The sequence below is a fragment of the Catharus ustulatus genome, chromosome 34, assembly GCF_009819885.2.
Source record: "Catharus ustulatus isolate bCatUst1 chromosome 34, bCatUst1.pri.v2, whole genome shotgun sequence".
Classification (NCBI taxonomy): domain Eukaryota; kingdom Metazoa; phylum Chordata; class Aves; order Passeriformes; family Turdidae; genus Catharus; species Catharus ustulatus.
In genome coordinates, this window is record NC_046254.1 from 1324269 (window position 1) to 1340869 (window position 16601).

General features: G+C 59.2%; 1 protein-coding gene across 1 annotated transcript; it reads left to right on the forward strand.

Annotated features, from left to right (window-relative positions):
* The first annotated feature begins 1224 nt into the window (after positions 1-1224).
* Positions 1225-14564, forward strand: SLC8A2 (solute carrier family 8 member A2). Its single transcript, XM_033083969.2, has 7 exons — positions 1225-2883; positions 4443-4546; positions 4635-4652; positions 6156-6280; positions 6351-6450; positions 7817-8092; positions 13989-14564. The coding sequence occupies exons 1-7, from the start codon at positions 1325-1327 to the stop codon at positions 14363-14365; spliced, it is 2559 nt and encodes an 852-aa protein (XP_032939860.1). The 5' UTR covers positions 1225-1324; the 3' UTR covers positions 14366-14564.
* The last annotated feature ends 2037 nt before the right edge of the window (positions 14565-16601 follow it).

Below are 16601 nucleotides of genomic sequence, written 5' to 3' on the forward strand. Positions count from 1 at the left end.
CAAATCTCACACCCCAAATCCCCCAAATCCCAAATCCCTGATCCCAAATCCTCTCCCCACAGCTCCTGGCGGGCGCCGTGGCTGTGCCCCAAATCCCAAATCCCAAATCCCACACCCCAAGTCCCAAATTCCCCAAATCCCAAATCCCTGACCCCGAATCTCTCCCCACAGCTCCTGGTGGGCGCCATGGCTGTGCCCCAAATCCCAAATAAATCCCAAATAAATCCCAAATAAATCCTAAATAAATCCCAAATCCCTGACCCCAAAATCCCTGACCCCAAATCCCAAATCCCCCAAATCCCTGACCCCAAATCCCCCAAACCCCAAATCCCTGACCCCAAATCCAATACCTCACACCCCAAATCCCCCAAATCCCCCAAATCCCAAATCCCTGACCCCTGACCCCAAATCCCAAATCCCCCAAATCCCAAATCCCAAATCCCAAATAAATCCCAAATAAATCCTAAATAAATCCCAAATCCCTGACCCCAAATCCCAAATCTCACACCCCAAATCCCCCAAATCCCAAATCCCCGAAATCCTTGATCCCAAATCCCCCAAATCCCTGACCCCAAATCCCAAATCCCCCAAATCCCTGACCCCAAATCCCAAATCCCCCAAATCCCTGGCCCCAAATCCCAAATCCCAAACCCCAAATCCCAAACCCCAAATTCCCCAAATCCCAAACCCCAAATCCCAAATCCCTGAAATCCCTGACCCCAAATCCCAAATCCCCCAAATCCCAAATCCCAAATCCCAAATCCCTGACCCCAAACCCCAAATAAATCCCAAATCCCAAATCCCTGATCCCAACCCCTCTCCCCACAGCTCCTGGCGGGTGCCATGGCTGTGCCCCAAATCCCAAATCCCAAATAAATCCCAAATCCCTGACCCCAAATCCCAAATCCTCCAAATCCCTGACCCCAAATCCCACATCCCAAACCCCAAATCCCCCAAATCCCAAATCCCTGACCCCAAATCCCAAATCCCCCAAATCCCTGACCCCAAATCCCAAACCCCTGACCCCAAATCCCAAATCCCCCAAATCCCTGACCCCAAACTCCAAATAAACCCCAAACTCTTGACCCCAAATCTCTCCCCGCAGCTCCTGCCGGCCGCCATGGCGGCGCTGGCCCCGGCGCTGGCCGCCTCCCTCCTGCTGCTCCCCCGGGGCTCCTACGCCGCCGCCGCCGCATCCGACGGCGCCAACGGGACGTGCCGGGGCTCGGCGCGCTGCCAGCCCGGCGTCCTCCTGCCCGTGTGGCAGCCGGACGAGCCGGCGGCCGGCGACAAGGCGGCGCGCGCCATCGTCTACTTCGTGGCCATGATGTACCTGTTCCTGGGCGTGTCCATCATCGCCGACCGCTTCATGGCCTCCATCGAGGTGATCACGTCGCGCGAGAAGGAGATCACCGTCACCAAAGCCAACGGCGAGACCAGCGTGGGCACCGTGCGCATCTGGAACGAGACCGTGTCCAACCTGACGTTGATGGCGTTGGGTTCGTCGGCGCCCGAGATCCTCCTGTCGCTCATCGAGGTGTGCGGGCATCGGTTCCAGGCCGGCGAGCTCGGCCCCGGCACCATCGTGGGCAGCGCCGCCTTCAACATGTTCGTGGTGATCGCCGTGTGCGTCTACGCCATCCCGGCGGGCGAGTGCCGGCGCATCAAGCACCTGCGCGTCTTCTTCGTCACGGCCTCGTGGAGCATCTTCGCCTACATCTGGCTCTACCTGATCCTGGCGGTGATCACGCCGGGCGTGGTGCAGGTGTGGGAGGCGTTCCTGACGCTGCTCTTCTTCCCGGCGTGCGTGGTGTTCGCCTGGGCGGCCGACAAGAGGTTGTTGTTCTACAAGTACGTCTACAAGCGCTACCGCGCCGACCCGCGCAGCGGGATCATCATCGGCACCGAGGCCGAGCGGCCGCCCAAGGATCTGGAGGCCGACGGCGGTTTCGTCGCGGCGGCGCCGCCGGCGGCGTCCGAGGCGGAGCCCGGCGTCGTTTCGCCGTCGCCGACGCCCGAGGAGAAGGAGCTGGACGAGAGCCGGCGCGAGGTGATCCAGATCCTCAAGGATTTGAAGCAGAAACACCCGGAGAAGGAGCTGGAGCAGCTCTTGGACGCCGCCAACTACATGGCGTTGGTTCACCAGCAGAAAAGCCGCGCTTTCTACCGCATCCAAGCCACGCGGCTCATGACCGGCGCCGGCAACGTGCTGAAGAAACACGCGGCCGAGGCGGCGCGGCGCTCGCCGGCGCTGCCGGGAGAGGACGACGAGGACGACGACGAGGACGAGGCGTGCAGCCGGATCTTCTTCGAGCCGTGCCTGTACCACTGCCTGGAGAACTGCGGCTCGGTGACGCTGGCCGTGGCGTGCCAGCAGGGTTTGGGCGCCAACCAGACGTTCTACGTGGATTTCCGCACCGAGGACGGCTCGGCCAAGGCGGGGTCGGACTACGAGTACAGCGAGGGGACGCTCATCTTCAAGCCCGGCGAGACGCGCAAGGAGTTGGCCATCGGCATCATCGACGACGACATCTTCGAGGAGGACGAGCATTTCTTCGTGCGGCTGCTCAACCTGCGCGTGGGCGACGCCGAGGGGATGTTCGAGGCCGATTCTGATGACCACCCCAAGGGGAAGTTGGTGGCGCCGCTGGTGGCCACGGTGACCATCCTGGACGACGACCACGCCGGGATTTTCGGGTTCCGGGAGCGGTCGGTGCGCGTCAGCGAGTGCCAGGGCCACGTGGAGGTGACGGTGGTGCGGAGCTCCGGCGCGCGCGGCACGGTCATGGTGCCGTTCCGCACCGTGGAGGGGACGGCGCGAGGGGGAGGCGTCGACTACGAGGACGCCAGCGGGGAGTTGGAGTTCCGGAACGACGAGACGGCGTGAGGAGGAGGAGGAGGAGGGGAGGGGGGAAGGGGGGATGAAGGAGGGGTTGTGGATGGATGGAAGAGGAAGGTTGGGTGGGTGGATGGATGGATGGATGGATGGATGAAGGATGGATCATTGATGGATGGATGGATGGAAGAGGATGAGGAAGAGGAAGGTTGGGTGGATGGAAGAGGAAGAGGAAGAGGATGAGTGGATGGATGGATGGAAGAGGAAGGTTGGGTGGATGAACGGATTAATCATGGAAGAGGAAGAGGAAGGTTGGGTGGATGGATGGATGAAGGATGGATCATTGATGGATCATGGATGGAAGAGGAAGAGGAAGGTTGGGTGGATGGATGAAGGATGGATCATTGATGGATGGAAGAGGAAGAGGATGAGTGGGCAGATGGATGGATGGATTAATCATGGAGGGAAGAGGAAGAGGAAGGTTGGGTGGGTGGGTGGATGAAGGATGGATCATGGATGGATGGATGGATGGAAGAGGAAGAGGGGATGGATGAATGGATGGATGGATGGATGGATGGATGGATGGACGAAGGATCATGGATGGATGAAACATGGATGGAAGAGGAAGAGGAAGGTTGGGTGGATGGATGAAGGATGGATGAAGGATGGAAGAGGAAGAGGATGAGTGGATGGATGAAGAAGGGATCACGGATGGAAGAGGATGGATGGATGGATGGATTATCATAGAAGAGGAAGAGGAAGAATGGATGATGATGATGATGGTGATGGTTTTGATGATGATGACACTGACACTGATTGATGGATGATGGATGATGGATGATGATGATGATGATGATTTTGACAATGACAATGACGATGGTGGATGACAACCATGACAATGACATTGGATGATGATGACGATGATGATGACAATGATGACAATGATGATGATGACAATGATAGCAATGACAATGATGATGATGACGATGACGATGATGATGATGGATGACAACCATGACAATGACGGCGGATGATGATGGTGATGATGATGACAGTGATGATGATGATGACAATGACGATGATGATGGCGGATAACAACGATGACGATGATCACTACAACGATGATGGTGATGATGATGACAATGACAATGACGATGATGACAATGGTGACGATGATGATGATGATGACAATGACAACGATGATGACGATGACGATGATGGTGATGATGATGGTGAATGATGGTGGATGATGCCAACGTTGACAATGACAATGGTGATGATGATGGTGATGGTGATGGTAAACGATGGTGGATGATGACGATGTTGACAATGACAATGATGACAATGACGATGACGATAACGATGACGATGATGACGATGTTGACAATGATGATGATGACAATGATGACAATGACAATGACGATAACGATGATGGTGATGATGTTGACAATGACGATGATTACGATGACAATGACGATGACAATGACCCTGACGACGATGACGATGATTACGATGACAATGACAATGACAATGCTGACGATGACAATGGCACTGACGATGATGCCGATGCCGCCCCCGAGGCTGAAGGCTCCGTGTCCCGCCCCAGGAAGACGCTGCAGGTGAAGATCGTGGACGATGAGGAGTACGAGAAGAAGGAGAATTTCTTCATCGAGCTGGGGACGCCGCGCTGGCTCAAGCGCGGCATCTCGGGTACGGGGACCTTGGGGACACCCTGGGGACATTTGGGGACACCTTGGGGACATTTTGGGGTCTCACTGTCCCTCCTCTCTCTCCTCAGCTCTTCTGCTCGCCCAAGGTAGGAGCCTTCGGCCTCGGACGCGTCCCGTGACCGTGGATGTGCCATGAGCGTGTATGTCACCGTGTCACCGTGTCACCTCACCGGTTTGTGTCACCGTGTCACCGGTTTGTGTCCTCGTGTCACCGTGTCACCGTGTCACCGTGTCACCGTGTCACCGTGTCACCTCACCGGTTTGTGTCACCGTGTCACCGTGTCACCTCACCGGTTTGTGTCACCGTGTCACCAGTTTGTGTCCTCGTGTCACCGTGTCACCGTGTCACCTCACCGGTTTGTGTCACCATGTCACCGTGTCACCGTGTCACCGTGTCACCTCACCAGTTTGTGTCACCGTGTCACCGTGTCACTGTGTCACCGTGTCACCGTGTCACCTCACCGGTTTGTGTCACCGTGTCACCGTGTCACCTCACCGGTTTGTGTCACCGTGTCACCGTGTCACCTCACCGGTTTGTGTCACCGTGTCACCTCAGTGGTTTGTGTCACCGTGTCACCGTGTCACCGTGTCCCCGTGCCACCTCACCGGTTTGTGTCACCGTGTCACCGTGTCACCGTGTCACCTCAGTGGTTTGTGTCACCGTGTCACCAGTTTGTGTCCTCGTGTCACCGTGTCACCGTGTCACCTCACCGGTTTGTGTTACCGTGTCACCGTGTCACCGTGTCACCTCACCGGTTTGTGTTACCGTGTCACCGTGTCACCGTGTCACCGTGTCACCATGTCACCGTGTCCTCGTGTCACCGTGTCACCGTGTCCTCGTGCCCCTGTGTCACCGTGTCACCGTGTCACCTCACCGGTTTGTGTCACCATGTCACTGTGTCACCTCAGTGGTTTGTGTCACCGTGTCCCTATGTCACCGTGTCCCTGTGCCACCTCAGTGGTTTGTGTCACCGTGTCCCTGTGCCACCTCAGTGGTTTGTGTCACCGTGTCCTCGTGCCCCTGTGTCCCTGTGTCACTGTGTCACTGTGCCACGTCACCGGTTTGTGTCACCGTGTCACCGTGTCCTCCTGTCACCGTGTCTCTGTGTCACCGTGTCCCTGTGTCACCGTGTCCTCGTGTCCCTGTGCCACCGTGTCCCTGTGCCACCTCACCGGTTTGTGTCACCGTGTCACCGTGTCCCCATGCTCTGTCCCCATGCCATGTCCTCACGACCAGTTTGTGTCCCCAGTTCGTGTCCCCATGTCCCCACACCGTGTTCCCACTCCATGTCCCCGTGTCCCAGTGACGTCCCTGTCCCCACACTGTGTCCCCTTGTCCCTGTCCCCAGGTCATGTCCCCATGTCCCCACACTGTCCCAATGTCCCCACACTGTCCCCTTGTCCCTGTGTCCCCACGTCCCCAGGGGACGGTGACCGCCAGCTCTCGGCCGAGGAGGAGGAGGCTCAGCTCATTACCATGGGCCAGCCGTGTCCTGTTGGTGTCCCTGTGATGTCCCCATGTCCTGCTGATGTCCCTGTGTCCTGCTGATGTCCCCATGTCCCTGTCACACCCCTGTCCCTGTCCCCAGGGGACGGTGACCGCCAGCTCTCGGCCGAGGAAGAGGAGGCTCGGCGAATCGCCGAAATGGGCAAACCGGTGCTGGGCGACAACCGGCGCCTCGAGGTCGTCATCGAGGAGTCCTACGACTTCAAGGTGACACTGGGGACACCTGGGGACACCTGGGGACACCTGGGGACAATGCCTGACCCCGCTGTGTCCCCAGAACACGGTGGACAAGCTGATGAAGAAAACCAACCTGGCCACCGTCATCGGCACGCACTCGTGGCGGGAGCAGTTCCTGGAGGCCATCACCGTCAGCGCAGGTGTCCCCAAATGTCCCCAAGGTGTCCCCAAGGTGTCCCCAAGGTGTCACTGGTGTCCTTAGAGTGTCCCCAGAGTCCCCATCGGCACGCACTCGTGGCGGGAGCAGTTCCTGGAGGCCATCACCGTCAGCGCAGGTGTCCCCAAATGTCCCCAAGGTGTCCCCAGGGTGTCACTGGTGTCACTGGTGTCCCCAGAGTGTCCCCAAGGTGTCCTCAGGGTGTCACTGGTGTCCCTGGTGCCACCAAAGTGTCCCTGAGATGTCCCCATGGTGCCTCGAGGTGACTTTGGTGTCCCCAAATGTCCCTGGTGTCCCCCAAGAGGACCTTGGGGTGTCCCTGCCACCATCCTGGGGACCCCAATCCTGGTGGCATCACCCTGCTGTCCCCAGTCCCAATGCCACCCCCTTGGTGTCCCCATCACCCTGATGTCACCATTCTGGGGACCCCAATCACAGTGCCACCACCTTGGTGTCCCCACCCCCGGTGCCACCACCGTGGTGTCCCCAGCATCCTGATGCCACCATCCTGGGGACTCCAGTCCCAATGCCACCACCCTGGTGTCCCTATTCCCAATGCCGCCACCTTGGTGTCCCCATCACCCTGATGTCATCATTCTGAGGACTCCAATCTTGGTGCCACCCCTGCTGTCCCCAGTCCTGGTGGCCTTGGTCACCCCAATCCTGGTGCCACCACCCTGCTGTCCCCAACCCCACTGCCACCACCTTGGTGTCCCCAACCCCACTGCCACCACCTTGGTGTCCCCAATCCCAGTGCCACCACCCCGCTGTCCCCATCCCTGCTGTCCCCAATCCTGGTGACCTTGGTGTCCCCAATCCTGTGGCCACCACCTTGGTGTCCCCACCCTCAGTGCCACCACCCTGCTGTCCCCAATCCTAATGCCACCACCCTGCTGTCCCAAATCCTGGTGGCCTTGGTGTCCCCAATCCTGGTGCCACCACCCTGCTGTCCCCAGTTCCAGTGCCACCACCTTGCTGTCCCCAACCCCAGTGCCACCACCCTGCTGTCCCCAATCCCAGTGCCGCCACCTTGGTGTCCCCACCCCTGCTGTCCCCAATCCAGGTGACCTTGCTGTCCCCACCCCTGGTGCCACCCCATTGACCCCAATCCCAGTGCCACCACCTTGGTGTCCCCAGTCCTAATGCCACCACCCTGCTGTCCCCAACTCCGCTGCCACCACCCTGGTGTCCCCAGTCCCAGTGCCACCACCTTGGTGTCCCCAGTCCTGGTGGCCTTGGTCACCCGAATCCCACTGTCACCTCCTGCCCTGTCCCCAGTTCTGGTGGCCTTGCTGTCCCCAACCCCTTGCTGTCCCCACCCCCGACGCCACCTTGCTGTCCCCACCCAGGTGACGAAGACGACGACGACGAGGGCCGCGAGGAGCGGCTGCCGTCGTGCTTCGATTACGTCATGCACTTCCTGACGGTGTTCTGGAAGGTTCTGTTCGCCTGCGTGCCGCCCACGGCGCTGCTGGGGGGCTGGGCGGCCTTCGGCGTCTCCATCCTCCTCCTCGCGCTGCTCACCGCGCTCATCGGGGACCTGGCCGCGCACTTCGGCTGCACCCTGGGCCTCAAGGACTCGGTCAACGCCGTCGTGTTCGTGGCCTTGGGGACGTCCATTCCTGGTGAGGGACACTGGGGACATTGGGGACATCGTGGGGACATTGAGAGTGAGGGGACAGGACAAAGGACAGGGACGCTCAGCCTCAAGGACTCGGTCAACGCCGTCGTGTTCGTGGCCTTGGGGACGTCCATTCCTGGTGAGGGACCTTGGGGACATTGGGGACATCGTGGGGACACCTTGGGGACATCACAGAGACATCACATGGACAGCCTGGGGATGTTGGGGACATTGGGAGTGAGGGGACATTGAGGGACCCAAGGACTCAGTCAACGCCGTCGTGTTCGTGGCCTTGGGGATGTCCATTCCTGGTGAGGGACGTTGGGGACGTTGGGGACATTGGGGACATTAAGAGTGAGGGGACATTGGGGACATTGGGGACATCACAAGGACAGAGGGATGGGATAAAGGATGGGACAGCCTTGGCCTCAAGGACTCGGTCAACGCCGTTGTGTTCGTGGCCTTGGGGACGTCCATTCCTGGTGAGGGACACTGGGGACATTGGGGACACCTTGGGGACATTGGGAGTGAGGGGACATTGGGGACATCACAGGGATGGAGGGGATGAAGGACAGGGACGCTCAGCCTCAAGGACTCGGTCAACGCCGTCGTGTTCATGGCCTTGGGGACGTCCATTCTGGGTGAGAGATGTTTGGAACATTGGGGACATCTTGGGGACACCTTGGGGACATCACAGAGACATCACATGGACAGCCTGGGGATGTTGGGGACATTGGGAATGGGGACAGGGACACTCGGCCTCAAGGACTTGGTCAACGCCGTCGTGTTCGTGGCCTCGGGGACATCCATTCCTGGTGAGGGACATTGGGGACATTGGGGACACCTTGGGAACCTTGGGGACATTGGGGACATCATGGGGATGTTGGGGACATTGAGAGTGAGGGGACATTGAGGACATTGGGGATAAAGGACAGGGGCTCAAGGACTTGGTCAACGCCGTCGTGTTCGTGGCCTTGGGGACGTCCATTCCTGGTGAGGGACATTGGGGACACCTTGGGGATGAGGGGACATCATGGGGACATTGGGGATAAAGGACAGGGACTCAAGGACTCGGTCAACGCCGTGTTGTTCGTGGCCTTGGGGACGTCCATTCCTGGTGAGGGACCTTGGGGACATTGGGGACATTGGGAGTGAGGGGACATTGGGGACATTGTGGATAAAGGACAGGGCCTCAAGGACTCGGTCAACGCCGTCGTGTTCGTGGCCTTGGGGACATCTATTCCTGGTGAGGGACACTGGGGACGTTGGGGACATCGTGGGGACATTGAGAGTGAGGGGACATTGGGGACATTGGGGATGAAGGACAGGGACACTCGGACTCAAGGACTCGGTCAACGCCGTCGTGTTCGTGGCGCTGGGGACATCCATTCCTGGTGAGAGACGTTGGGGACATTGGGGACATCACAGAGACATCACATGGACAGCCTGGGGATGTTGGGGACATTGGGAATGGGGACAGGGACACCCGGCCTCAAGAACTCGGTCAATGCCGTGGTGTTCGTGGCCTTGGGGACGTCCATTCCTGGTGAGGGACATTGGGGACGTTGGGGACATCGTGGGGATGTCACAGAGACACCTTGGGGACATTGGGAATGAGGGGACATTGAGGGACCCAAGGGCTCAAGGACTCGGTCAACGCCGTCATGTTCGTGGCCTTGGGGACGTCCATTCCTGGTGAGGGACGTTGGGGACATTGGGGACACCTTGGGGACATTGGGGATGAAGGGCAGGGACACTCGGCCTCAAGGACTCGGTCAATGCCGTGGTGTTCGTGGCCTTGGGGACATCTATTCCCGGTGAGGGACCTTGGGGACATTGGGGACACCTTGGGGATGTTGGGGACATCACAGGGATGGGATAAAGGACAGGGACCCAAGGACTCGGTCAACGCCGTGGTGTTCGTGGCCTTGGGGACGTCCATTCCTGGTCAGGGACCTTGGGGACATCGTGGGGACATCACAGAGACATCACATGGACAGCCTGGGGATGTTGGGGACATTGGGGATGAGGGGACATTGACGGACCCTGGGCCTCAAGGACTCGGTCAACGCCGTCGTGTTCGTGGCCTTGGGGACGTCCATTCCTGGTGAGGGACATTGGGGACGTTGGGGACACCTTGGGGACATCACAGGGACATTGAGAGTGAGGGGACATTGGGGACATTGGGAATGGGGACAGCCAAGGACTCGGTCAACGCCGTGGTGTTCGTGGCCTTGGGGACGTCCATTCCTGGTGAGGGACCTTGGGGACATTAGGGACATCGTGGGGACACATTGGGGACATCATGGGGATGTCACAGAGACACCTTGGGGACATTGGGAATGAGGGGACATTGAGGGACCCAAGGACTCAAGGACTCGGTCAACGCCGTGGTGTTCGTGGCCTTGGGGACGTCCATTCCTGGTGAGGGACACTGGGGACATCATGGCACGTTGGGGACATCATGGGGACATCATGGGGATGAGGGGACATTGGGGATGAGGGGACAGGGACTCAAGGACTCAGTCAACGCCGTCGTGTTCGTGGCGCTGGGGACGTCCATTCCTGGTGAGGGACATTGGGGACATTGTGGGGACATTGGGGACACCTTGGGGACATCACAGAGATGGGATAAAGGACAGGGACCCAAGGACTCGGTCAACGCCGTTGTGTTCGTGGTCTTGGGGACGTCCATTCCTGGTGAGGGACGTTGGGGACATTGGGGACATCATGGGGACATTGGGAGTGAGGGGACATTGGGGATAAAGGACAGGGACCCAAGGACTCAAGGACTCGGTCAACGCCGTCGTGTTCGTGGCCTTGGGGACGTCCATTCCTGGTGAGGGACACTGGGGACATTGGGGACACCCTGGGGATATTGGGGACATCATGGGGACATTGAGAGTGAGGGGACAGGACAAGGGACAGGGACCCAAGGACTCAAGGACTTGGTCAATGCCGTCGTGTTCGTGGCCTTGGGGACATCCATTCCTGGTGAGGGACGTTGGGGACATTGGGGACACCTTGGGGACCTTGGGAATGAGGGGACATTGAGGGACCCTGGGCCTCAAGGACTCGGTCAACGCCATCGTGTTCGTGGCGTTGGGGACATCCATTCCTGGTGAGGGACGTTGGGGACATTGGGGACACCTTGGGGACCTTGGGAATGAGGGGACATTGAGGGACCCTGGGCCTCAAGGACTCGGTCAACGCCGTCGTGTTCGTGGCCTTGGGGACGTCCATTCCTGGTGAGGGACCTTGGAGACATTGGGGACACCACAGGGACATTGTAGGGATGTCACAGAGACACCTTGGGGACATTGGGGATGGGGACAGCCAAGGACTCTGTCAACGCCGTCGTGTTCGTGGCGCTGGGGACATCTATTCCTGGTGAGGGACACTGGGGACATTGGGGACATCTTGGGGACATCGTGGGGATGTTGGGGACATCATGGGGACATTGGGGATGAAGGACAGGGACCCAAGGACTCAAGGACTCGGTCAACGCCGTCGTGTTCGTGGCCTTGGGGACGTCCATTCCTGGTGAGGGACACTGGGGACATCGTGGGGACATTGGGAGTGAGGGGACAATGGGGACATCACAGGGATGGAGAGATGGGATAAAGGACAGGGACTCAAGGACTCGGTCAACGCCGTCGTGTTCGTGGCCTTGGGGACGTCCATTCCTGGTGAGGGACACTGGGGACACTGGGGACATTAGGGACATTGGGGACATTGAGAGTGAGGGGACAGGACAAAGGACAGGGACACTCGGCCTCAAGGACTCGGTCAACGCCGTGGTGTTCGTGGCGCTGGGGACGTCCATTCCTGGTGAGGGACGCTGGGGACGTTGGGGACACCTTGGGGACATTGGGGATGAGGGGACATTGAGGGACCCAAGGACTCAAGGACTCGGTCAACGCCGTGGTGTTCGTGGCCTTGGGGACGTCCATTCCTGGTGAGGGACACTGGGGACATTGGGGACATCACAGAGACATCACATGGACAGCCTGGGGATGTTGGGGACATTGGGAGTGAGGGGACATTGAGGGACCCAAGGACTCGGTCAATGCCGTGGTGTTCGTGGCGCTGGGGACGTCCATTCCTGGTGAGGGACGTTGGGGACATTGGGGACACCTTGGGGATGTTGGGGACATCACAAGGATGGGATAAAGGACAGGGACTCAAGGACTCGGTCAACGCCGTCGTGTTCGTGGCACTGGGGACGTCCATCCCTGGTGAGGGACCTTGGGGACATTGGGGACATTGGGGACACCTTGGGGACATCACAGGGACACCTTGGGGACACCTTGGGGACATCACAGGGATGGGACAAAGGACAGGGACCCAAGGACTCCAGGGCTTGGTCAACGCCCTGGTCCTTGTCACCTTCAGCACCCCCAAAGTGCCCAAAGTCCCCAACGTCCCCAACATCCCCAATGTCCCCAATGTCCTCGATGTCCCCAACACCTCCAATATCCCCAATCCCCCAAATGTCCCCAATGTCCCCACGACCTCTCAATGTCCCCAACATCCCCAATGTCCCCAGTGTCCCTGCATGTCTCCAATGTCCTCAACGTCCCCAATGCCCCCAATCCCTCCAGTGTCCCCAATGTCTCCAAAGTCCCCAATGTCCCCAATATCCCCAAAATCCCCATGACCTCCCAATGTCCCCATGACCTCCCAATGTCCCCAACGTCCTCAAAACCCCCATGACCTCCCAGTGTCCCCAATGTCCCCAACACCCCCAAAATCCCCACGACCTCCCAACCTCCCTAAAGTCCCCAATGTCCCCAACACCCCCAACACCCCAACATCCCCAATCCCCCCAACGTCCCCAACAGCCTCAATGTCCTCAATGCCCCCAATGTCCCCAACATGCCCAAAATCCCCATGACCCCCCCAATGTCCCCAACGTCCCCAAATCCTCCCAATGTCCCCAATCCCCCAAATGTCCCCAACATCCCCAAAATCCCCATGACCTCCCAATGTCCCCAATGTCCCCATGACCTTCCAAGGTCCCCATTGTCCCCAATGTTCCCAATGCCCCCAACATCCCCAATCCCCCAAATGTCCCCAACATCCCCAAAATCCCCATGACCTCCTAATGTCCCCAACACCCCCAACGCTCCCAATGTCCCCAGTGTCCCCAATGTCCCTTCATGTCCCCCCAACACCCTCAATGTCCCCAACACCTCCAATATCCCCAATCCCCCAAATGTCCCCAAAATCCCCATGACCCCCCAGCGTCCCCAATGTCCCCAACGTCCCCAAATCCTCCCAATGTCCCCAATCCCCCCAACACCCCCAATGTCCCCAACACCCCCAAAATCCCCACAACCCCCCAGTGTCCCCAATGTCCCCAACGTCCCCAATCACCCAAATGTCCCCAACGTCCCCAACGTCCCCAAATGTCCCCAATCCCCCCAACACCCTCAAAATCCCCAATGTCTCCTCAATGTCCCAAATCCCCCCAAATGTCCCCAATGCCCCCCAATGTCCTTGATGTCCCCAACACCCCCAATGTCCCCAACATCCCCATGACCTCCCAATGTCCCCAACATCCCCAATGTCCCCAATCCCCTCCAACGTCCCTTCATGTCCCCAAAGTTCCCAACCTCCCCAATGTCCCCAAATGTCCCCAATCCCCCCAATATCCCCAACACCCCCAATGTCCCCATGACCCCCCAATGTCCCCAACACCCCCAAAGGTCCCCAATCCCCCAAATGTCCCCAACGTCCCCAACGCCCCCAATGTCCCCAATCCCCCCAACACCCTCAAAATCCCCATGACCTCCCAATGTCCCCAACCTTGCCAAACTCCCCATGAACCCCCAACGCCCTCAAAGCCCCCAATGTCCCTTCATGTCCCCAACGTCCCCTGTGTCCCCTCCCCCCAGACACCTTCGCCAGCCGCGTGGCCGCCCTCCAGGACCCTTGCGCCGACGCCTCCATCGGCAACGTCACCGGTTCCAACGCCGTCAACGTCTTCCTGGGCCTGGGGCTGGCCTGGTCGGTGGCCGCCGTGTACTGGGCGGCGCAGGGGCGGCCGTTCCGCGTCCCGCCGGGCACCTTGGCCTTCCCGGTGACGCTTTTCACCATCTTCGCCTTCCTGGCCATCGCCGTGCTGCTGTGGCGGCGCCGCGCGCCCATCGGCGGCGAGCTGGGCGGGCCCAGGGCGCCCAAGGTGCTGACGGCCGCGCTCTTCTTGCTGCTGTGGTTGTTGTACGTGGTGTTCGCCAGTTTGGAGGCGTATTGTCACATCCAGGGGTTTTGACTGGGAGAACTGGGAGCACTGGGATGGACTGGGAGCGTTGGGAGGGGATTGGGGACATTGGGAGAGGGGACAGGAACCACCCCATGGCTTCTCTTGGCCAGTTTGGAGGTGTATTGTCATATCCAGGGGTTCTGAGGGGCAACTGGGATGGACTGGGATGGACTGGGATGGGACTGGGATTGACTGGGGTTAACTGGGAGGGAACTGGGAGGGTCTAGAATTAACTGGGATGGAACTGGGATGGACTGGGAGCACTGGGAGAGGGAGCAGGAATCATCCAAGGTCACCCCATGGCTCCTCTTGGCCAGTCTGGAAGCGAATTGTCACCTCCAAGGGTTCTGAAAGGGCACTGGGATGGACTGGGATTGACTGGGATTGACTGGGAGGGGACTGGGATGGACTGGGGACATTGGGAGAGGGAACAGAAACCTCCTCTTGGCTCCTCTTGGACAACTTTGGGATCATTGTCACATCCAGGGGTTCTGACTGGGAGCACTGGAATTAACTGGGATGGGACTGGGATGGGACTGGGAGCACTGGGATGGACTGGGATGGACTGGGATGGACTGGGATGGGACTGGGGGTGCCCCAAGGTGCTGACGGCCGCGCTCTTCTTGCTGCTGTGGTTGTTGTACGTGGTGTTCGCCAGTTTGGAGGCGTATTGTCACATCCAGGGGTTTTGAGGGGGGATTGGGATGGACTGGGAGGCACTGGAATTAACTGGAGATCGTTGGGAGGGACTGGGGACATTGGGAGAGGGGACAGGAACCACCCCATGGCTCCTCTTGGGCAATTTTGGGATCATTGTCACATCCAGGGGTTCTGAGAGGCACTGGGAGGGACTGGGAGGGAACTGGGATGGACTGGGATGGACTGGGATTAACTGGGAAGAGACTGGGATGGACTGGGATGGACTGGGAGCACTGGGAGAGGGGACAGGAACCATCCTGGGTCACCCCACGGCTCCTCTTGGGCTCATTGTCACATCCAGGGGTTCTGACTGGGAGCACTGGGATGGACTGGGATTGACTGGGAGGGACTGGGAGCACTGGGAGAGGAGACAGGAACCATCCTGGGTCACCCCACAGCTCCTCTTGGGCTCATTGTCACCTCCAGGGGTTCTGACTGGGAGCACTGGGATGGACTGGGATGGGACTGGGAGCACTGGGATTAACTGGGAGGGCACTGGGATGGGACTGGGATGGACTGGGATGGGACTGGGGGTGCCCCAAGGTGCTGACGGCCGCGCTCTTCTTGCTGCTGTGGTTGTTGTACGTGGTGTTCGCCAGTTTGGAGGCGTATTGTCACATCCAGGGGTTTTGACTGGGAGAACTGGGAGCACTGGGATGGACTGGGAGCGTTGGGAGGGACTGGGGACATTGGGAGAGGGGACAGGAATCATCCAAGGTCACCCCATGGCTTCTCTTGGCCAGTTTGGAGGTGAATTGTCACCTCCAGGGGTTCTGAGAGGGCACTGGGATGGACTGGGATTGACTGGGATGGGACTGGGATTGACTGGGGTTAACTGGGAGGGAACTGGGATTGACTGGGATTAACTGGGAGGGGACTGGGATGGACTGGGAGGGACTGGGAGCACTGGGAGAGGGGACAGGAACCATCCTGGGTCACCCCACGGCTCCTCTTGGGATCATTGTCACATCCAGGGGTTCTGACTGGGAGCACTGGGATTAACTGGGATGGGACTGGGATGGGACTGGGAGCACTGGGAGGGACTGGGATGAACTGGGAGCACTGGGATGAACCACCAGGGGACAACCCCAGCATCCCCCCGATGTCCCCAGGTCACTTTTGGGGTCCCCAAAATTTTTTTTTCCCCCCCCTCAGGGTCTCCCTGCCCCTCCCCCCCCTCCCCTCCCCTCCCCCACCCCAGGGACCCTTGGGTCACCTCAGGGACCCCCCAGGACCCCCCAAAATCCCTTCAGGGACCCCCCAAAATCCCTTCAGGGACCCCCAAAACCCCCCCGGGACCCCCCAGCCCCTCCCCCCTCCGGGACCATTTCTTATCTCGCAGCGTTTTTTAGGGGGGGGAGGGGCGGGTGGGGGAGGGGCGCGATGGGGAGGGTGGGGGAGGGGCGATGGGGGGGGTCGGGAGTTGCGCCCCCTGGGAAAAAAAAAATTTAAAAATAAAAAAAAACAGAGAGAAAAACAAAATAAATTTAAAAAAAAACCAAAATCTGGCTGTCAACCCGTGACGTCACTCCGCGGCCGTAAAGCG

Bases quoted from the DNA above. Each gene is read 5' to 3' on its own strand.
- SLC8A2 (XM_033083969.2), top strand. From the start codon at position 1,325: ATGATGTACCTGTTCCTGGGCGTGTCCATCATCGCCGACCGCTTCATG. The intron at 2,884-4,442 runs GTGAGGAGGAGG...GTCCCGCCCCAG, and splicing joins TTCCGGAACGACGAGACGGC to GAAGACGCTGCAGGTGAAGA. The intron at 8,093-13,988 runs GTGAGGGACACT...CCCTCCCCCCAG, and splicing joins CTTGGGGACGTCCATTCCTG to ACACCTTCGCCAGCCGCGTG.